This window comes from Pristis pectinata, chromosome 24 (genome assembly GCF_009764475.1).
Source record: "Pristis pectinata isolate sPriPec2 chromosome 24, sPriPec2.1.pri, whole genome shotgun sequence".
NCBI classification, from domain to species: domain Eukaryota; kingdom Metazoa; phylum Chordata; class Chondrichthyes; order Rhinopristiformes; family Pristidae; genus Pristis; species Pristis pectinata.
The window spans coordinates 6510752-6534657 of record NC_067428.1 but is presented as its reverse complement, the minus strand read 5'-3'; the positions used below and the strand labels follow the sequence as shown (position 1 = coordinate 6534657).

The 23906-nt window shown below is 44.1% G+C and overlaps 1 protein-coding gene across 1 annotated transcript; it reads right to left on the bottom strand.

Annotated features, from left to right (window-relative positions):
* Positions 1-18335: 18335 nt before the first annotated feature.
* On the bottom strand, positions 18336-21938 carry LOC127582772 (protein fem-1 homolog C-like). Its single transcript, XM_052038345.1, has one exon. The coding sequence runs from the start codon at positions 21797-21799 to the stop codon at positions 19949-19951; it is 1851 nt and encodes a 616-aa protein (XP_051894305.1). The 5' UTR covers positions 21800-21938; the 3' UTR covers positions 18336-19948.
* Positions 21939-23906: the final 1968 nt, after the last annotated feature.

Below are 23906 nucleotides of genomic sequence, written 5' to 3'. Positions count from 1 at the left end.
AATGGAGGGTTATGGGCCATGTAGGAGGGAAGGGTTAGATTGATCATGGTGTTCATATAGTTCAGCACAACATCGTGGGCCGAAGGGCCTGTACTGTGCTGCACTGTTCTATGTTCTATTATTATTCCTGTGTTTGTGCTTGGTATTATTTTAATGTCTTTCTTACATTTAAGTTTGGTTCAGTTGCCTGGTCGTGTTACGTAGATGAGAGGGGTTCCAGGTAAGCTGCACGAGTGTATTTTGACAGCTCTGGCACCAGGGCAGCTGACTTGGTGTCATACTTGAACGAGGGAAGAATCCTGTGCTTTGTCTCTACTGGAGAACAATGACAACAGAAGAACACGAGAAAACAGGAGCAGGAGCACCAGGCCCCTCAAGCCTGCCCCTCCATTCAATATGCCCCAGGCCCCAACTTCTTTTGTGTGCCAGTTCCCCGTGGCCCTTAACTCCCTGACCTTTCAAAATGTGATCTACCTCCACTTTTTAAATACTTGTATTGATCTATCCTCCACGATCCTCTGGGGCAGAGAATTCCAGAGATTCACCATCCTCGGTGAAAAGCAGTTTCTGTGCACCTTCACTTTAAACGACTGGCCCCTTAACTTGAAACAACATTAGATACAACATAACTATTATTCTCAGTTGCGACTGCTCACCAATGGCCTGCAATCACTCATTCCCTGAATTACTTGTGAGGAATGGCCACTTACCATCCAGGTGACAATAAACCTCCACTTTAAAGATGTGTTTGGAGAATGTTTTCACTCCTCTGTTTTAGATCCACTGATGCATATTTTTTAATTGTATAACTTCAAAGCAACTGTTTTTTCTAATAGCAATTAGAAATTGTCTTGTTTATGGCAAAATAGTGCTAAATCATCCTCTGGGTAATTAGCTGGAGCTCAGTGCACCATTAAGCATGGTGCCGTTAAACTGAAGCTGAACTTTTTGGAGCCACGCAATCCAAGGTCTGGCATTGGAACGGGGTGACAAAGATGAGAGTTGAGTCAGTTCTGCCCTGAAACAAAGATTCTGTTCTGAGCTATCTGAGTTAGGCAGAGCTTCAATGCACCAAAGTGTTTTTGATGATTAACCCGTCCTGATGTTAAATAGATAATGGTGTAGTAGACTTGTCTTTGGGGTCAAAGATTCTGCACAATTGTAGATAATCCTGCAAATAAAGCTCTATTGAGTAGTCTGCTTTTAGCCAGACAGTCAACCAGTATTGTGTGCTTTAGAACTACCACAGTGGTAATTTGTACTTGTATTCATTGTAGTTAACTACAAAGGTTATGGACATACGCAGAAGGCATGACATCCACACTGAAGCTCAAGTATGCGGCTATCTCATCAGTCTTAACACCTTTGGAGATCTGGCTCCAAGCTTCAGTAACACAAATTACCAAAACTGAAAAGACAAAATACTCCAATTGCTGATGGTGAAAGCAAAAAAATGTCTTGCAAGACCAGTTTTATTTTAATATAAAATAAAACTGTCCACATAAGAATTGTCCACAGAGTCAGAGAGCACCGAAACAGGCCCTTCGGCCCAGCATGTCCATGCTGTACCTATCTACACTACTCCCACTTACCAGCACTTGGTCCCTACACCTTGGTGATTCAAGTGTTTAGATACTTAAATGTTGTGAGAGTCTCTGCCTCCACCACTCCCTCAGGCAGTGCGTTTCAAATTCCTCAGGGTGTAAAAAAAAAGTTTACTTAGATCCTCTCAGAACCTCATACCTGAAACCTATGCCCTCGAATGGTAAATACCTCTGTTGTGGGCAGTTCTCCACCCTATCTATGCCCCTTGGATCTGTATCAGGTCTCCCCTGAGTTGCTTCTGCTTCAAGAAAAACAAACCCAACCTTTCCAGTCTCTCCATATAACTGTAACACTCCTTCCCAAGCAACATCTGGGGGTTCATATCCACAGATCCCTGAAAGTTGCCACACAGGTGGATAGGGTAGTTAAGAAAGCTTATGGGATGTTAGCTTTCATAAGTCGTGGGATCGGGTTTAAGAGCCGCGAAGTAATGACGCAGCTTTACAAAACTCTGGTTAGACCACACTTAGAGTACCGTGTCCAGTTCTGGTCACCTCATTATAGCAAAGGATGTGGAAGCATTGGAAAGGGTGCAGAGGAGATTTACCAGGACGCTGCTTGGATTAGAGAGTATGGATTATGAGGAGAGACTAAAGGAGCTAGGGCTCTACTCTTTGGAGAGGAGGAGGATGAGGGGAGACATGATAGAGGTATACAAAATATTAAGAGGAATAGATAGAGTGGACAGCCAGCGCCTCTTTCCCAGAGCGCCAATGCTCAATACAAGAGGGCATGGCTTTAAGGTAATGTGGTGGAGGGGGGGGGGGGGGGGTGGAGTTCAAGGGAAACGTCAGAGGGAGGTTTTTCACCCAGAGAATGGTTGGTGCATGGAATGTGCTGCCTGGGGTGGTGGTGGAGGCTGATACATTGGTCAAGTTCAAGAGATTGTTAGATAAGCATATGGAGGAATTTAAGATAGAGGGATATGTGGGAGGAAGGGGTTAGTCTTAGGAGTGGTTTGAAGGTCGGCACAACATGGTGGGCCGAAGGGCCTGTATTGCGCTATATTCTATGTTCTACGTTTATCCTGGTGAATCTCCTCTGCACCTTCTCCAGTGCAATCACATCCTTCCTAAAGTGTGAGGTCTGGAACTGTACGCAGTGCTCCAGCTGGTTTATCCAATGTTTTATAAAGTTGTTCCATAACTCTAATGTTCTGTGCCCTGGCTAATGAAGATGAGTGTGCTGTATGCCATCACCACCTGATCTACCTGTGCTGTCACACTAGTTACCAGCACTTGGTCCAATGCCTTGGCCAATCAAAGTGTTGAGAGTCTCCCTGCTTCCACCATTGTGTTGCGGGGCAATCAGAGGTGTTGGATGTTTTGTAGGGGTTGGAGGGGCCAGGGTTGGAGGTGTGGGGAGTGGTGGAATACATTACAGCATCTGTGTGACAACAGTTGACAGAATTAGAATACTGCTTAAAGTATCTCAAGTACAACTGTGATAAATAACCAGAATATATAGCGCAGCCATAGTGTGTTACTGTTTATGATATAATACAATTCTTTTCACTGCAATATTCAGCCCCACCACCACGAGTGGACCATTGACAAACTGTTCTGCACAGATTACTAAAGACTGTCCAACTACACCTGACAAACTGCTATATCCAGGACAAGGGGATATGGCTGTACATCACTATCACAGTTCACTATCACTGGGTCAAAATCTCAACCAAACAGCACAGTGAGGCACCTTCCTCAGAAGGTCTGCAGCAACTCAAACAGGTGGCTCAGCACCACCTTTTCAAGGGTACTTACAGATGGACAGTGAATATTGGCCTTGCCATGTACCATGTTTAAAAATATCTGCTATTGTAGTGCTGGGAAGAACTTCAGATGAATGGATCCAAGTTCTTGTCTGACATGAAAGTCAAGGCCAATTCATAGCTAGAAGTAAAATAGGAATCGCAACCATTCAATCAGCATCTGAAAGAAAAAAAAGACAATGTATTGTTTCTGATGATTTTCTGATGGACAGCTACACTGTTGTTTATTTTGCTTGAAAATTAGTATGGGAAAATACATAGCTGGAAACCATTTACACTTCAAATAGGACACAGAGTGGGGAAAATATTTCAGTTCTTTTGACACAAGAACCTGAAGGATCCCCATCATGTTTAGGCAAAACTTCACTTTTCTCCTTCAAATTACCTAATTGGTCAGGATCATTTACCTGGCCTCAAACCGATACGTTCCGTTCACTAAAAGCCTGTCATTCCACTCACTTGACAACCAGAATGCGGTTAAATCTAAAAGCACTGCTGTCTCATATTAACTGACAATTTCAAGTAATTCTCTAGTTTAAGAAGAAGTGACTGTATTAGTTGTTTGTTACAAATTTGAATTTGAGTGATAATATTTACTAGAAGGGAATTTTGACTCCTGTCTATTTTTCAGTTACATTTACAGGTACAAATTTTCTATTCTGTAATTAGCATATAAAAATATTTAATCCAAGATCTGTTTCATATCTTTACCTGATCTTCACTGTTGATCTGTTATGAAAAGGTGAATCCCGTCTTTAAAGCATCTGTCTGGAACTGTCCCTGCACTTTGCAGTCAGTTAATATTTGGCCGGCTCTGCCATCAGTGGTCATCTTGAAGTTCGACAATAAAGGTCTGAAACGAGCTCTAACGCAACTGCAATAGTTCCAACAAATGGACGACCACACATTGGCTTTGAGAAGCAAAATACGTGCATATGAAATAAAAGGCTCATCGGTGACATCTAGTGGTGTCATATCACCATTACTGCACTAATTCTCAAAATACTTTGAATCCTGGATAATAAATCTGCTGTACCAGTTTGAAAATCCTAACTGTGATTATTTTAATTGAAAATTGTGACTCAGTGCATTATCCTGTTTAAAACAATGCATCAAAACCACCTAAATTCAATTGCAGAGGGAGTCAGTTACAGACTAGGTTCACTGTCAGCTTGTTTTTCAAGGGAATAATTGGAATTTAAGGCTGTTGGGTACAGCTATGGAGCCTGTGATAGTACAATACCAGTACAACACTTCCGAAGTATTTAAAACATCTTCAAGGATAAAAAAAATGCAGAATTTGAGGCATAGAATTTATTTGGGAAAGTTTTGTTCTTTCAGAGCTTGTGGATTTCTTTTTACATTAAAATTTGATGAAGAGTTAGAGGTGAGAAGAGCTACCCTAGTTCATCCACCTAGAGAAAGGTGCAGTGCTCCCACCCACCCTCTTCAAAGGACAAGGCCTTTGCAGTTTTGATGAAAAGATGGTTGAGAGAGAAGATCTTTAAAGTGTACAGATGTAGCTTAATGACATCAAAATGGTAGACCCTCAACATGCAAGGATCACAGTTAAGACCTCAGCATGTCTCAGAGCTCTTTACAGCCAATGAAGGACTGTAAAGACTAATAAGTGTCTTGATAGAGGAAGCATGACAGCTGCCTTGCACATAGCAAGCTCCCCCTTAGAGCATGTGAACACTACCAAATTGTTTTTTGTTAGATTAATGGATATTTGAAACAAACATAATTTTGCTTTAAACCATGCAAACAAAGACAAAGTTTAAACAAATGAACAGAATCCTTAGAGTTTACATGTGGAACTTTTTCATCATAAAATGAGCATCATTACTTGGAGAACGAGAAGTGAAAGGAAAGATTTGCATGGAAAGGTTAGAAAATAGTTAGCAAAGTAGAGTAGATGCTGGAAATCCAAAACAGAAACAGAAAATGCTAGAAACACTCAGCAATTTAGGCAGCATCTGTGGAGACAGAAATAGAGTTTACATTTGACGACCCTTCATCAGAACGGGAAAAATGTGAAACCAAGTATGTTTTAAATTGCAGGAAGGGGAAGGTGGTGCAGAGAATAGGGAGAAGGTTTCTGAAAGGGTGAAGGTAATCATTACTTCAAATATCTGGAGACAGAAGAGATGAAACAAATTGAAACTGAGATATCTAGCGAAAAAAAAGTTGGTGATCTGAAATTGTTGAATTAAATTTAGTAAGTGGTTAAATCCACTTCACGAGTTTGACAACAGAGTTTGGAAAATGGGGCAACTTCCATTTTCTCAACGCTTATACAATAAGGATTAATTTAAAAATTAAACTGAATTTACTGTGTTTTATTGTTTTCACTTCTAAAGTTCAACATCACACCTTTCCTAAACACAGATGGACAGTAGGACTACAAGCTTGTGCTGAGTTGGCCCAGGTTAGGTCTTCCTCCACTGCAGTTTTCTTGATGTTTGGGAGTTACTCTCAACTCTCTGTGAGCCAACAATTTGCTGCCAACTTGTTCTCTTTTGTATGTTGGTCTCAGATAGAAAAATTAGAGGTGGTATTGTTCTAACTTTAGCTTAGAAGGCAACTGGATTCAATTTCTCCATTTTCCTGAAAACCATATGGGAAACATAACATCTCCCATTTGTCAATTAGTACCCATATTTATGGGTTAAACAATTTGGAAGAATGTAGTTTATCTTGTTGTGATTGGATAGAGTACTTTAAGATTGCATTCTGTGAAGATTAGAGAGCAAATACTAGATAGTGAACTGGTTAAATTCTCATAGGTAGAGGAGTGATTAATGGAAGTATTGCGTTACTACCATCGGGGACAAGGTACAGGAGCCTGAAGACCCACACAATGTTTCAGGAACAACTTCTTCCCTTCTGCCATCAGATTTCTGAACAGTCCATAAACACTACCTCATTATTCCTCTTTTGCACTATTTATTTATGTTTGTAACTTATAGTAATTTTTATGTCTTTGTGTCTTGCACTGTACTGCTGCCGCAAAACAACAAATTTCACGACAAATGTCTGTGATAATAAACCTGATTCTAAGAGTAGTCTGGACATTGGACCTATCTGCATATGCTTTGTGTGTATATGACTCTTAATAGTGGTTTTACCAGAGGAGTGATATTGTACCTAGCAGAACATTGGGAAATTGGCCCAAATATTCCCATCACGATTCACCTCAGTGTCCCCGATGTTGTCAGGTTGTTAGTCACGCACTTAATGTCATCCTAGCTCACGTATCCTAAGACCATAAGAAACAGGAGCAGAATTAGGCCATTTGGCCCATCGAGTCTGCTCCGCCATTCAATCATGGATTTTTTTTTAAACCTCATTCTCATGCCTTCTCCCTGTAACCTTAACCCCCTTACCAATCAAGAATGCTGCCTTAAATACACCCAATGACTTGGTCTCCACAGCCCTCTGAGGTAACGAATTCCACAGATTCACCACCCTCTGGCTGAAGAAATTCCTCCTCATCTCAGTTTTAAAGGGACACCCCTTTACTCCGAGGCTGTGCCCTCCGATTCTAGACTCTCCTACTGATGGAAAAGTCCTCTCCACCTCCACTCTATCCAGGCCTTTCAGTATCTGGCAGGTTTCAATGAGATTCCCTCCTCATCCATATCCTCACTGACAACAGGAATCAGGGCTTTTGAATGCAACCTGTGGCCTTTGATGTTCACTCACGGGAAGAGCAGAGCACTTTGCGCAGGTTCAAAAGTAGAATGGCAGCTAAAGGAGATGTCATATCAAAACCCTGCCCACAGCATCTACCAGCCCCAGTTTTCAATGGCCAGCATTGACTCACAGTGAAAATGATCCACTGGTTCCTCCTTCACTGATCACAGCTTCTTTGTTCAGATCCCTTCTGAGCTGCAAGCCCCCCAATCAGCCTACACCTTGCAGTGGTTTGGGGCCACTCACAGCACAGGAGTCCGTCAGACCAGATGTGAAGGCCCAGACACAGGGAGTCCCCCCCTCTGCTGCCTTCGCACGCCCCTTACCCACTTCCACTCCATCTTCCATCACCTCCTGGCCTTCCCCAAGCACTGACTCTCTTCCCAGCAGTCAGTACAGCAATGGCACGACTCTGCTCTGCATTCAAAGTACCACAAGTTCACGCCATTCCATGCAATGATAAACCGCAGAACAGGGCAAGATCCCAGGGCAGCCAGTTTATGGAGGAATGGGCAGAAACTTCCAACCTCCCACATTTAACTGCACATGTGCATCACTGGAAGTTGCTGTCCATTTTACATTTTTATAAGTAGTACTCTCAGCCTCATTGTTGCTTCCACTGCAATATCTGGCCCTTTGACTCAGATAAAGAAGTTAGGGAGACATTCTTTAATTTTGCTGGTAAAACTGAGGTGGGTTTGAGAAACAAGATTTTAAACAAAATATGTGACAGCCACAAAACTGGCCTCAGGGGAATTGGAATACTTGTCACATAGGGGAAACCTGGTGTTCATTTACAGGAACAACCACCTCTTTCATGTTTTGGATTCAGCCCAATACATCATGGGCCCACCCCTCCCCACCATCGCTAGTACCTACAGGAGGTGCTGCTTCAAGGCGGCAACATCCATCATCAAAGATCCCCACCATCGCAGCTACCATTGGGCAGGAGGTATAGAAACCTGAAGTCCCACACCACCAGGTTCAAGAACAGCTACTTCCTTTTAGCCATCTAGTTCTTGAACCAACTGACAAAACCTTGATCACTACAGTTTAGCAGCACTATGACAACTTTGCATTAAAATGGACTTTTCTTTGTTCTGTTTTCTTGTAAAAATTGTGTATAATTTATGTTTTTCTTGTGAATGCTGCTTATTTGTTGCTATGTGCCTGTGATGCTGCTGCAAGTAAGTTTTTCACCGCACCTGTGCATACATGCACTTGTGCATATGACAATATACTCAACTTTGACTTTGTTGGTGACTGAGTGTAGAATGAGTTGGAGAAGCTGCAGCAAATGTTATTGTTCGATGGGGTTAAAATCTCTACAAATGTTTTCAGGGTCTTGTGGCTGAAATTGCAACTACACCCTCGACTGGTATGTTCAGCTGTACTCTGTTCCTGATGGCTGTTCTAGTCCTTATAGGGAGGAGGCAAAGAGGGTCTGCAGAATGGGTAATCCGTCAGAGGAGGAGGTAAAAAGAGGGAAACAAACCATGTAGCTGTTTTCTTGAGTACACCTCAAAAGTGAGCAATGTTTGCAGAGACTTCACCACAGGAAGACGGTGACTGCGATCCACCACCCAGTGCAACCATCCAATCACGTGTGGGCTGGTTTACAATGGCTGTGAAGGACACACTGACCCTCAGGTTCTTTGCTCCAGAGTCTTTCTGGGGAAAACCACAGCATGTCACAATATGTAGACCATTGTTACATTAGAGAGGTGATGGGGAGTCTCCTACATTGGATAGAAAACAGCAGGTAGTGTGCGTGTTCACCAGGTTTATAGACTTCCCAAAAGTGTCTGACCATACATAGATCTTGACAATCAATGCTCACTACCCGGGGAGCAATTTTTCCATCTTCCACTGTTGTTCGGTGCTATCTTGTAGCTTCCACAGCAGACCAATGGCTGGCTGCCTGCCTGGAGATAAGAGCTGCCTACTATCCAACTGGCTTTTGACTCCACTACAGACTTGATGCACAGAAATTGCTACCAGAGTGCAGCACAAATGAGTAGACCAGTGCTGAGCTGAAACGATGGTTATGTTACCTGGACCATTGTGTAGGCTGACTGCAGTACACTCCACAGTCTCCTGATTTGCTGTCACCTACTGAATCCACCAAAGCCTGACGACTACGTGGGCTCAGCCCTTGCTAACAACTGCCGAGCAGGAAGAGAGAATGACGGAGGAGGAGGAGATCATGGTGGTGTGGCTGTTTCTAGCAGAGCAGTTAGAAAGAGACAGCATGCAATGCACTTTCAATGATGTGCAGCCAAGCCAAATCATGCCTCAGGGAATTAGGCTGTCTGTGCCCACACACACAAAGATCTGAATAACTTTCAGGTAGGGGCTGATAAGTGGCAAATAATTTCTGCACCAGACAAATGTGAGATAGTAACTGTTACCAAGAGGGAGTCTAACTATTTCTGCTTGGTACTCAATGGCATCGTCACCATAACACAGCCACTGTGAGAGTCATGATTGGCAAGGTACTTTACGGGACCAGCCACAAATGCGGCAAGTTGGAAGCTCATTAATCATAGAAACATAGGAACATACAGTACAGAAACAAGCCCTTTAGGCCCACCTCATCCATTCCACGATGCCCATCTATGCCAATCCCATTTGCCCACATTAGGCTCGTATCCCTCTACTCCTTTTCTATCCAATTACCTGTCCGAATGCCTATCAAATATTGTAATTGTATCTGCCTCTACTGCACCCTCTGGTAGCTTGTTCCAGCTTCACACTCTGGGGGAAAAAAAAACTTACCCCTCAGATCTACAAATTTCTCCCCTCTCATCTTCGACCTGTGCCTTCTAGTTCTAAACAAATATTTTTCATCAGTATTCACTAGGGAGAAGAACATGGAAGCTGGAAAGTTAAGGGAGGAACGAGTATCTAGCTTGTCTATGCCCCTCATAATTTTATGAACTTTATAAAATCACCGCTCAGTCTCCTATGTTCCATTGAGACTAAACACAGCCAACCCAAGCTCCCTTTATAATTATCGCCCTCCATTCTAAGCAACATGCTGGTGAACACTGATCCGCCATTTCTGCCCTTCCTCAACCACATATCCACAACTGCAACAATATCAAACTCCTATGTGTTGATTCTCACTCTCAGTTCATCAGTCGTAGCTGCGAGACTCCTTGCATTAAAGCACAAGAGAGTTTACCAGCCCTTTAATGTTTCCCTTCTTGTCTCTGCCTTCTCTTCCCACCGGACTTGTCTGTTTTATTTTCTACACACAAGTCAGTTCTCTGCACTGTCATTATTGGTCCCACACCCAGTCCCTCACCAGTTTAAACTCTCCCGTGTAGCATTGGCAAACTTCCCCGCGAGATATTGGTCCCCCTCTTCTTCAGGAGCAACCTGTCCTCCTTCTACAGGGGTTCCCCATCCCAGAAGAGGTCCCAATGATCCAAAGACCTGAAGCCATCCCTCTTGCACCAGCTCTTCAGCCACACATCTGTCCTATCTTCCTGTTCCTACACTCACCAGCACATGGTGCAGAGAGTAATCCTGAGATTACAACCTTAAAGGTCCTTCTTTTCAACTTTTTACCCAGCTCCCTAAATTCCCTTTGCAGAAGCTCATCTCTCTTACACATGTCTTTAATACTAATATGGACCACAACCTCTGGCTGCTCACCCTCCTCTTTCAGAATGTTCTGTACTCACTCTGAGACGTCCTTGGCCCAGGCACCAGGGAAACAACACCCCATCCTGGAGTCTCGTTCCTGGCCACAGAAATGTCTGTCTGTCCCCTTGATAATCGAGTCCCCTACTGCTTGTCTAGGCTTTGTCCTTCCCTGCCGCATATCAGAGCCAGTTGTGGTACCACCGATTTTGCTGCTGCTTTCCCGAGAGGCCATCTCCCCCAACAGCGTTATACCTGTTAGGGAGGGGAGTAACCACAGGGGACTCCTGCACTACCTGCCTGCCCCTTGAGGTGGTCACCCAACTACCATCCCGCTGAAACTGCAGTGTGACCGCCTGAGGCTTCTATCTATGACAGTTTCTGCCTCCCGTGTGCTCCTTGGTGAGTCCAACTGCTGCTCCAACTGACCCATGCAGTCTGACAGGAGCTGAAGCTGGACATACCTCCTGCAAATGTGGTCGTCAGGGGCACACGACTGCTCCTCGATCTCCCACATTTCACAGGAGGAGCATACCAACCTTCAGAAAGTCCTCTCTTTGACTGTCATTGACTTCAGTTACTAGTGCAATGTTACACTTGTTAAAATGCTACCTTGTTGTCAAAGGCGACTATTCTCACGTCACATCAAGGAACTCAGCTACTTTGTCTATTTTTGGACCTAGGCTGGAATGAGGTCTGGTCCCGGTAGAACCCAAGTGTTCGGTGATCAGGCTATTGACAAGTGGTACTGGCTGACAGCATTGACGAAGATCCTGCCATTACTATGCTCATAAATAGAGGACTAATAGAGCAGTAATTGGCTGGTTGGGACACGTTTTGCCTTGTGTACAGGACATACCTGGGCAATTTGAACATCGTTATGGAGAAGCCAGAGTTGCGTTTGGACTGGAGCAGCTGGGCTAAAGGCATGGATAGTTCAGCAGCAGGATTTTAATCACCAATGGCCAGCACGTTGCGAGGGCCCATAGCCCTTACTGCATCTATTCTCAGTCGTTTCTTCATATCACATGGAGTGAAGGGATTGGTTGAAGACCAGCTTCTGTGATGGTGAGGATCTCTGTAGCATGCTAAGAGAAATCCACTCGGTGCTTCTGACTGAAGATATGACTCGTCACAATTAGAGACGAGGACATCCATGAACCCCCAGTCCCCCTCCCCATGTTCAACTATCCAGCACCATTCATGACTTGGGACGGCAAGACCACGAGTTTTGATCTGATTGGTTTTGGAACCTCTTAGTTCAGTCTGAAGCAAGCTGCTTCCACTGCTGAACATGCGCGTCCTGTACCAGGTTTCACTTCAGCCTTGTGTACAGCTGCTACTCCAGACATGATATAGAATCAGAGTAAATTTATGACACAGGAAGCCACCTGGCCCATTATGTCATTATAGTTGAAGGGTGGTCCAATCGTCCAACATTTCAGCACTAGGTCTTCAGCTCTGCAGATCACAGCTCTTCATGTACACGTAGAACATAACAGCACAGTACAGGCCCTTCGGCCCACGACGTTGTGCTGACATTTTATCCTGCTCTGAGATCTATCTAACCCTCCCCTCCCACATAGCCAATGAGTGGAGGGTTATCTAAGAGTCTCTTAATGTCCCTAATGTATCTGCATCCACCACCTCTGCTGGCAGAGCGCTCCACGCACCCACCACTCTGTGTAAAAAAACTTACCCCTGACATGCCCCCCCATACCTTCCTCCAACCGCCTTAAAATTATGTCCCCTCATGATAGCCATTTTCACCCTGGGAAAAAGTCTCTGACTGTCCACTTGATCTGTGCCTCTATCATCTTGTGCACCTCTATCAAATCACCTCTCATCCTCCTTCGTTCTCTTTCAGGAAATGAATTCCAGAGCTCTGCCACTTCCTCATCTCCCTCTAGAACTTCTATCGATTACTTTAAATTTATGCCCTGTGGTTTATTATCCCGCTATTAAGGGGAAAAAAAGTCCTTTTTAAATTTATCCTGATAATTTTATATTCCATAATTAAATCTCCCCTCAGCCTCTTCCATTCCAAAGCAAACAATCAGTTTACCAAATCTTGCCTCATAATCTAAGTGTTCCAGTCCTGACAACGTTCTCACAGATCTCCTCTGCAACCACATCTTCCCTGTGATGTGCGGACCAAAATTGTACACAGTACTCAAGCCATAACCTCACTTGTGTACAGTTCTAGCACCATCTCCCACTTTTATATTTAATTCCTCAGCTAAAAAGGAAATAATTCCACATACTTTTTAAATTACTTTATCAATCTGTCCTGTGGGTGTACACCCCAAGTTCCACTTGTCCCTCCACACCCCTCTATTCTCCCATTTACTGTTTATCCTCTTACTTTGTTGCATCTCCCCAAAAGCATACCTTGCATTTCTCCAGATTGAATTGCATTGATCATGTTTCTGCCCAAACGACCTGCGGTTCCTCCTGCCAACCACAGGGACAATTTTTACATCACCTACAAACCACTTTCTCACAAGCCTTATGGTTAAGTCTATCCTCCAAACTGAGTGCTGAGCCCTGTGGCAACAGTGTTCCCATCGTAAAAACACTAGGTAGCCATTATCCTTTGCTTCCTATCACTAGGCAATTTTCAATCCAATTTGCCACTCACCCATGGATCACATTGGTTTGTGATGTTTTGATCAATTTGCCATTTGGAATCATGTCAAAAACCACATTAAAAACAATGTAGATCACATCATATATACTGTCCTCATTGTTCCTCCTTGTTACCACCTCAAAACCCTCAAGTTAGTCAGACACGATCTTCTCTTAACAAATTCATGCTGTCTTCAGTTAGTCTGTGCCTTTCTCAGTGAAGATTGACATTATCCCTCAGAATTGATTCCAATAATTACCCAGCACCAAGGTTACACGAACTGGCCTATAATTATTCAGTTTATCCCTTTTTAAACAACACCACAGTATATTAGCAGTCCTCCAATCCTATGGTACTACTCCTGTCGTCGGGGGAGATTGTAAAATGACGGTCAGAGCCTCTGAAATTTCTTCCCTTACTTCTTTGAACTGTCTGGGATACATTTCACCTGGGCCTGGTGACTTATCCGGTTTCAAAGATCCAAAATCTCTTAATACTTCATTGGACGAATTTAGTGAGAGAGGAAGTATGTCACACTCTTCCTCCTGAACAATGACATCGGCACTGTCCCCCTTTCCTGCGAGGACAACTGCAAGTGTTCATTAGTAACCTTACCCACATCCTCCACCTTCACCCCAAGGTTCTAATTCCTTTCCTTAGATACCATCTTGCTTATTATGTAATTATAAAACAGTACATTTTCCTACCTTCTCTTTGCTTTCCCCAATTTCCCATTTGTTTTCACCTTTCTATACTCCACTAAGTTTTCTGTTTCTGCCATTGGCTTATTTCCTTTTGCCTCACCTTACCCTCTAGGAACCTTGTCATCCAGGAGCTCTAGAGTTAGCAGTCTCAGCCTTTTTCTTTGCGGAAACATGTCTACCCTCGAATTCCCATCCTGAATGCCGCCACTTTGGATTGAGATTTACCTCCAAGTGCCTTTTCACTCCATCTTTGCTGAATCACTACTCAAAAAAATTTGCCTTCCCCAATCTAGCACTGTTATTTTTTAATCTGTCTTTTTCAATAACTGTGCTTATTCTAACTAAATTATGATCACTACTACCAAGACAGTCTCCCACTGATACATCCACCCCATTCAGGTTCATTCCCTAAAACTCAATTCGGAATTGCCCTATTGCTACATAGCATCTAAAATGTTCTAATGAAATCAATTTAAGAATTTTATGCCCCCCATACTATTAACACCAAACACATCCTACTTAATATTAGATTAATACAAATCCCTTGTTTAAATTGTTAGAATTTTGCATACCAATTTGCTTTCCCATTATCTATTGGACACACACACGTGTGGATATTTTGAGTGGCACCTGTGTGCCCAGCAACGTGAGTATTAATGCCCGTGTGACAGAGTCAGGTCTCCACACATCTTGTCCTTCTTGTCATTGGTTTACAACCTCAATCTATCAACTGTGCAGGGTGTGCAACAGTCACCTCACTTTTAAACAAAACCACTCCACAATACTGAGATTGGCACCTGGAGTCAGGACCTTTATGGACAGGAGTAACAAACCTTAATGTTGCCTTGCTATCAGACACTTTGACATCAATATTGCTGTCCTGCGTGAGGCGCAATAGGCAGGAAATAGCCAGTTCAAAGAATGAGGTGGTGGGTACACCTTCTGTTGACCCTAACAGGAAGGTAGTCTTCACACGAGCTAGTTGGAGTTTCAGCAATTCTCCGTGGAATTAGTGAACAGCTCGTGACCCACCTGCTCACTCCAAGATGGAACCAGCATACTACAGTCAGGGCACGTGTTCCAACACTGGAAGCTAAGGACGATGTGAAGGAGGATTTCAATGACCTTGAGAAAAACTCAGGTCTTCATCCAAAAGTGGGGGGGGGGGAACTGATCCTCCCGAGTCACTCAAGGATGGGAAGGGACACAGCCCTTTGCCCAAGTGTGATCGGCAATGAAGGGAGCTCCAACAAGGTTCTTCTGGCAAAATACTTGGGGCATAATCTTGTTTAGCTAGAGAAACAAACACAAGATTTTACGATAACACTCCTGACCAGAACAGACCCAATCTTAAGACTGGTGTCAAGAAAGGCTACATCATTGCCTCATCACTTTCCTTGCTGAAATGCTGCATTTGACCTTGAAGAGTACAAGGGATGTAGGAGTACACTTGAGAGAAATCAGGAGAGCAAAAACAGATAATGTTGGCAGAAAAGGTAAAAGGGAATCCTAAGAGATTCTGCAAATATATCAAGAGCCAAAGGGTAACTAGGGAGAGAATAGGTCCCTCTAAGAATCTATGTGGTCGTCTATATGTGGAGCCATGGGACGTGGGCAAGGTCTTAAATTAATACTTCTCAGCTGTATTTAGTGTGGAGAAAATAATGGAAGCTAGGGAATTCAGGGAAGAGAATACTGATGTCCTGAAACACATCTACATTACAAAAGAGGTGGTGCTGGCAGTCTTAAGGCATATAAAGGTGGATAAATCCCCGAATCCCTGGGGCCTGAACAAGTGTATCCTAGGACGTTGTGGGAAGCCACAGAAGAAATTACAAGGGCGGAGATACTTGTATCATCATTAGCCATGAGCGAGGTACTGGAAGACTGGAGGATGGCTAATGTTATGCCTTCATTTAAGAAGGGCTGCAAGGACAAGTCAGGGAGCCTAACATCAGTGGTGGGCAAGTTGCTGGAGATTAGGATCTAGCTGCAATTGGAAACACAAGGATTGATTAGGGATAGTCAGCATGGCTTTGTGCACGGGCAGGGTGGTAGGCATTATCTACATGGACTTTAACAAGGCCTTCGACATGGTCCTTCATGTCGGCTGGTCCAGAAGGTGAGATCACATGGTATCCAGGGAGAGCCAGCCAATTGGACACAAGGTTGGTGCTTGGAGTCAGAGGGTGGTAGTGGAGGGTTGTTTTTCAGACCGGAGGCCTGTGACCAGCAGTGTGCTGCAGGGATCTGTGCTGGGTCCATTGCTGTTTGCCATCTCTATTAATGGTTTGGATTAGAATGTGGGTGGTATGAGTAGCAAATTTGGGGACGACACCAAAATTGGTGGTGTGGTGGACAGTGAAGAAGGTTCTCCAAGGTTACAACAGGATCCAGATCAACTGGAAAGGTGGGCAAAGGAATGGCTGATGGAATTTAACTCATACAAGTGTAAAGTGATGTATCTTGGGAAGTTAAAACAAGACAGGACATACACAGTAAATGACAGAGCCCTGGGGATTGCTTTAGAACGGAGACACCTAGGGATACAAGTACATAGCTCCCCAAAAGAAGTAACACAGGTAGAAAAGGTGGTAAGGTGTATGGCATACTTGCCTTTATTGGAGAGGGCATTGAGTACGAGGGTTGGTACATCACGTTACAGCTGTACAAGATTTTGGTGAGACCGCGCTTGGAGTATTGTGTGTAGTTCTGGTTGCCTAGCTGTAGGAAAGATGTCATTAAGCTGAAAAGGGTGCAGAAAATATTCACGACGATATTGCCAGAACTGGAGGGCTTGAATTACAAGGCAACTGGATAAGCTTAGGCTGTTTTCCCTGGAGCATAGGAGACCGAGGAGTGACCTCTTTGAGGTTTATAAAATCATGAGGGTCATAGACAAGGTGAATGGTCACTCTTTTTCCCCAGGGTAGAGGAATCGAAAACTAGAGGGCATAGATTTGTGAGAGGGGAAAGATTTAAAGGGGACTTCAGGAGCAAATATTTCCACACAGAGGGCAGGATTAGTGGAAAGAGCTGCCAGGACTGGAGGTAGTGATAGAGGTAGGTACAAATACAATGTTTTAAGACATTTGGACATCGCAAAAGTTTACAGGAATATGGGCCAAACACAGACAAATGGGACTAGCTCAGGTCGGCACCATGGTTGGCATGGACAAGTTGGGCTGTGCGGGTCTATGACCTCCAACATTTCCTGCTGGAGTGGAGCAAGTCTGCAGGGTAAATGATAAAATACGTTACCTTCACTCCAGAACCTAGGCCACCCCAAATTCTGTCATCAAGCTGCAGTATGCGGATGAGATTAACTTCTGTGTACATTCAAGGGCTGAACTCCCAAGTCATCTTTGACTTATTTACTGAAAAATGATAGGCTGGGCCTTGTACTTAATATCTACAAACAAAAAAAAATGGACCTCTACCTAGCTGCACCCACCATACAACACCACCTTCCAAAATAGAGGCTCGTAATGAAACTGTGGAAAACCTGGACTACTTCCCAAATCTCAAGAACCACATCTCACTGAAGGCAGACATTGATGCCCAAACTACACTCAGCTGGCTACACTGGGCAAGCCACATTGTTTGCATGACTATGCCAGAATCCTGAATCTGTTCCGAGCTCCACAGTAAGAGATTACCAGGTAGACAGGAAAATATTCAGAGACATTCTCACAGCTTCCTTGAAAAAGCTCTCTCACTGACCCCTGGGGTTGACCACTCAAAGTGGACAAGAGCATTCGGGATGGTATCGGGAACTTTAAGCCTACTGTTTGGGAGCAGGCAGAAGACAGATTCCTTATAATAGTCTGTTGCCTGTGGATAGTTCAGTTCATCTGACATTCCAAACAATCTTTTTACCTTAAATACTTTTAATTCTCCACGAAGTCCATCCATTATTCTGACACAACCCCACCATCAGGAGATTGTTCCTGGGATTTTGGATATGAAGGAAAACTTAATAATTCCATAACTCTACATTTTCTTCTTTTAAACTGCTATTTCCTTATGAACCTTTTTATTTCTCCAAGTTTCTAAATAGATACAGGCTTTCTTCTCCTGCATTTCAATTGATATGAAGTAAAGTGCACCAAATCCTACCCCAATTTTCTTTTAGAATTTTAAAGTTGTCCAGTTCTCTCTCTCTCTCTCTCTCTCTCTCTCTCTCTGTCCTTCCTTCCTCCAACAATGCACATCCTATAATATGGTCATCCTCCCAAATGGATCATTCAAAGGACTAAACAGTGTTCTACATCAGTCCGTTTTGAATGTACTGTTTTATTATAAGAGCCATCCAATTCACACGTACAGCTCAGCAGCAATTTGCACTTAATATTCTTCAAACCAAACAACATAGTGTAAACTCTGAATGGGCAAAGAATGTGCTTAAATAAGATTCAAAAGCCAGATTTCCAAATGTAGTTATGAAGTGCTTAAAAAAAAGAGCATTCTTTTGCAGTGTGAAAATAGATAGTTCCACTGCTGGTTTGCAAGATTCTTTCCCCCCCCCCCCCCCCCCCCCCATTAAATAAAACCCTATTAAAACAAATTAGATCTATACATAGTGCCTTTTGAAACAGTCCCAGTATTTACAATAGGGTTTAAAGTCTTTGCCATCCTTCAACCCAATGTGGACTGCAGTTACATTTTTAACAGTATATTTAAAAACGTTTTGCTTATTCGGAGAACACAAACAGCCTTGTGGCTTAGTGGTGATCTCAAATGACACTTATAATAGCCAGTGTTATGGGAAAAAAAACATTTTTTGGCAAATAAATGTGCAAGTGCCAAAGGACATTTAGTACTCAAATGGGTTAATCTGCCCTTTTTCACATCTGTAACGTAAGATTCTTCCTTCCAATAAGTCAGTCCACTTACTGAACTATGAAGTACGCTTTCATCTCAAGTCTTGTTAAGTTTCAAACAAAGGATGGCTGAATATTTGAAGTTTTGGAACACCAGCTGCAATGTTTGTATGTATACTGCTTGCAATTAAAAGGCAAATATAAAATCTTGTTTTACTAAACATTGTGCTCCAAGAGTGCCAAACATTTATTGTATCTGTAACATAAAAGTCTCAACTAAAATTGGGACAGTGAATGACAGAAAGCAGGTTGGTTTGAATCGGCAAGGATCTCTTACTCTTTTCAATGCTGACAAATGTTATTTGCAGCATTGGTGGCTTTTTCCTTTAAATATTAGGAAAGCACACCAGTATAATCTCCATCTTTGTTCCAATTAGGCTATGAAGTGTAGATAGGTACTGAAATTTTAAATATAACTTGGTAGCACTGTATTACTCTATGGATCCAGTTGCACATATGTTTGCTGAATCTTAGAAAAGATGCCCGAGCAAGATAATCATTCAGATTTATAACATTGGAAGCTCTAACTTTCCAACAGTTTTGAAGTAGTTTGAGGAATACACCTGTAAAGTAATCGGCCAATTGAAATTTGGAATTCTGATCATTAAGGGCATTATGCTATGATCTATACATACAAGGTTGCAGCAATGGGAACAACAGAAGTAAGCCAACTGGAGAAGGAACAAAATAAAAAAAAAATTCTCTTTAAGTGTGCTTTAGCAGTCGTATGCATGAGCTTGCCTTTCAACCCCAGCTCTAGCCCAACATTTAGACTCCATTACAACACAGCATGAATAATGCTGTGGCCAGAAAATACAGAATGACCTGCAAAATTAATTGTTCTACCTTAAGTCTTAGCACTGCAAGATTTAAATAGCCCTTCAGTAGACAGACTGATTTTAATCTCACTCCATTTTCTGGTATATTCATACATCAATGCAAGTTGTTGAAGCTCCATTAGAAGCACCTTGGCATGCATCCAAATTCATTAACACAATTTTGCACTTCAGTGTAGTTGAATGAAAGCATCCAGTTCTTCGGGAATTAATCCTTTATAAATCACCTTATGTTTTTCAATAGCACGAGCAGCAAGGCACTGGAGGGTGATGTGGTTGATGGGCTGAATCAAATTCTTGGCCATCTTCTTTTCATCCAGCAAATCCCAAGCAGTTTTCTTGGAGGAATTGGTGGCGTCAAAATGTGCACCAGTGTCAATTAGCATGTTCATGATATCAAGATTGTTGTTGAATGCAGCTATGTGCAGGGGAGTGTTGTTCTCATAATCTCTCGAGTCAACATCAGCACCACATTCCAACAGAACAGAGGTCACTTGCAACGAAGGAAACTTGCAAACTGGATAGCGACCAACCGACGTTGTATCCTTGTCAACGGCCAAATGTAGTGGGGTAAAACCGCCTTTTCCTCTTGGGTTCAACTTCAAGAGCCTATAAATGGTTCGCTTCTTGTAATGCTCCTGGTCAGGGCTGCATTTTACCTTTTCCAACAAGGAGATCAAGTGCAAAATAATGGACAAAGCTTTGGTGAACTGTGCAACTTCTGGTGGGTTCTCTCGCTGGTTCACTGCCCGTTCTACTTCACGAACACTTTTGCACAGGATACCCATAAGATCGTTGAAAGATACCTTCATGGCCAGGTTGCCTTTTGAACGGTCTTGCAAGACAAATGAAAAGAGCTCAGCAAATGATAGCAAACTACTTGCAGTCATAGGGCTCAAGGGGTCTAAATTGTTCTGCTGCATATTCAGGGCGTACTTCCACAAATTGATGCACCGTTCAAAGTTTCCAGAGTCAGCATAGACAGCACCTCGGTAACGGATATAATAAGAAGTGTCTGGATGAGATGGACCAAGAATTCTCTCTCTGATCAGTAAAGCCTGCATCCTCATTTCATCTGGGTCAGTTATCAGGGCTTCCAACTCTTCAGAAGTCATTACTTCCTTTGCATAATCGTAGGCCAACACCAACTGCCCTACTTGTGGCTTCTTAACTACTTTACTTTTGTCACAGTGTCGCATCTCCATCGCTCGCTTCCAGAACTTCATAGCTCCAAGTAAATCCCTTTTCTTATCAATAAACGTCGCTCCCAGCAGCTCAAGCGCGTCTATTCGATCTTCCTTCTTAGTCTGAGCATGATTTATAAGAAACTCCACGATGTTCATGTGACCCGTGACACTGGCTGCGAGCAAGGGGCTCATTCCATAGCCATCCTTTTCCATCTTAGCCCCGCACTTCAATAGCATCTTCATGATTTCCAGGCTCCCCGATTCTGCACAATCATGCAAAGCCGTGTTCCCCTTCACGCTCTTCCTATTCACGTCGGCCCCCTTCTCCAGCAAGTACTTGGCGATCTCCTTGTGGCCCTTGTAACATGAGATCATGAGGCAGGTGTGGCCGTGCCTGTTCGCCACCTCCATGTCCGCCTTGTGCTCGATCAGGTACTTGACGATGTCCAGGTGGCCGTCGAAGCAGGCGGCCCGCAGCGGGGTGGAGTTGGTCAGGGTGGTGTTGTTGACGGACGCGCCGTGCTCCAGCAGCGACCTCACCACCGACAGGTGCCCGGCGGCCGACGCCGCCCACAGCGGCGGGGCGCCCTCGATGGTCTCCCCGTCGAAGTTGACAGAGCCGCCCAGCTCCACCTTGGCCTTGCAGTGCTCCATCAGGTAGTCGACCACCTGCAGGTGGCCGTACCTGGAGGCGATGAGCAGCGGGGTGCCGCCGTTGGTCTTCTCCAGCGTCACCGCCTCCAGCTCCTCGGCGCTCCGGTTGTTGAGCAACTTCTGCATAAGTTTCAACTTCCCGTCCCGGGCCGCGTTGAACACCGCCGTCTTGATGTCCATCGTCGGGCCGCTGCTGCCATTTAAGCACCGGCCGGGCCACCGAACCAGCAGCCGGGGAGGGGGGGACGAGGCCGCCGCCACCGCCAGCCCTCCGCACGTCGCCTCGGCCGAGACCCGAGAGCAAAATGGAGATCGTCCGCCTCGGGAGGGGGGGGGGGGGCGGTGGGGGGAGGGAAGGAGGGAGGGAGGGAGGGGGGGGGGGCCTCCAGCCAGCCTCAGCGCGCATGCGTCTCCGCCCAGCCGCGCCTGCTGCGACACCGTCCCGGCGGCCTTGCCACGTGATGCCCGGACTACAAGGTCCAGAAAGCACCGCGGCTCCGCCTCGTCCGGCGATTGGTGGGGTTGGCTGAGGGAAAAGGGAAAAAACGGAACCACCTTTGATTGATAGCCATTCCAGCGAATGAGTTGGCCGGCAGACGAAATTGGCCAACCGGCGCAGAGGGGAGGCGGGGTCGGACTGTAAATGAGGGGATGGCCGGTCATCCAACGAAAGCGACCTCTAGTGGGGAGGATGAGCAAGACGGAGGCAGTGACAAATGGGCAGATTAGAAGGTTCAAGGTGCCCTGTAACTAAGTGCCACAGGGGATGTTGTACATGCCTACCCTATATACATACATACATATATCTATGGAGGGGAATGGACAATCAACATTTCGGGTCGAGACCCTTCATCTGGACGTGCCTGCATACCTGCTATCTTACATACAGAAAAAAATATGCAACACTGTTGAAGTGAATGAGCAGTTTGCAATGTTGATGGATTACATCAAAGTACTCAAATATTTATACTCACTTCATTATTCCTTTTACAAGGGCTTCCTGGGTTGCGGAAGACCTGACTTACAGAAATCTGACTACACAAATTCTCCCATAAATTCTTTAAAGCGTTTTGCAAGACAGGAAAGTTCGTTACAGAAACGCAAGCTTCTTCAGGAGTTAGGGAATAGGGTTAGTAGCTCGTTCATTCAAGTGACAGCTAGTCTTCAACAATAAACTGTTTTCATATAACCTCCCTGCAGTAATCAAACAGACATAGCTGTCTTTAAAACATAGCTGTCGGTTCATAGCGGGAGGCCACTGAAGATATTTGCTCTGGAAACTGACAAGACAAATCTCTTCCATTGACAATTGTAAAATACTTTATCAAGCAATGTGATATCCATCGATACTACAAGGCCATCAAAATTAGCCTCTGAATGTGAGACACTCTGATTCTGTACCATTGTAACAACACAGGGGAAGCCAATAAATGAATGTTCCGGCTAATCAACCCTCTTTGAAATTGTTTGTTTCTGATTTACAGAACAATTGGTTTATGGACAGTTCTTAGGTATGGAACCCTTATGTAACCCGGGGACTGCCTGTATTTATTTCTCACTGGGCTTCATTAACAAGGGTAGTATATATTACCCATCCCTAATTAAGCAGGTGGTGAAGAGCCATTTTCTTGACTTGTTGCAGGTGTCCTGGTCATAGTGCTTACAGTGCTGTTGTGCACGGGCTTCCAGTATTTAGACCCAGTAATGATGAAGGAACAGCAAAGTATTTCTAAATGAAAATGTTGTGTGACCTAATGCCTATTGCCCTTGTCTTTGATGGTAGAGCTTGTGGGTTTGGGAGGTGCTGTTGGAGTAGTCTAAGTGAGTAACTGCAGTGCACTTGTAGATGGTATACTCTGCAGCAACAATATACTGGTGGTGATGAATAGATGTTTAGGGTGGTTGATGGGGTGCCAATCAAGCAGGCTGTATTGTCCAGGAGTGTTGAGCTTCTTGAAAGTACTTAGAGCTGCACTCATCCTGAAAAATGGAGAATATTACATTGTCCTCCTGACTTGTGCTTTGTAGATGGTGGAAAGGCTTTGGGCTGTCACCACAAGATTCTTAGACTTTACCTGCTTCTTTCGCCATGGTATTTATGTGGATGGTCTGTTTGTGTTTCTGGTTAATGCTGACCCCCACAAGATGTTGATGGTGGGGAACTCAGCAATGATAATGTTATTTTGGAGTAGGTGGTTAGACTCTATCGAGACAGTCATTGCTTGGCATTGCTTGGCACAAATGTTTCTTGTCACTTATCTGCCTGAATGTTCCCAGCTTTTACTGC

Coding starts and splice junctions, on each gene's coding strand:
- LOC127582772 (XM_052038345.1), bottom strand. CDS start 21,799: ATGGACATCAAGACGGCGGTGTTCAACGCGGCCCGGGACGGGAAGTTG.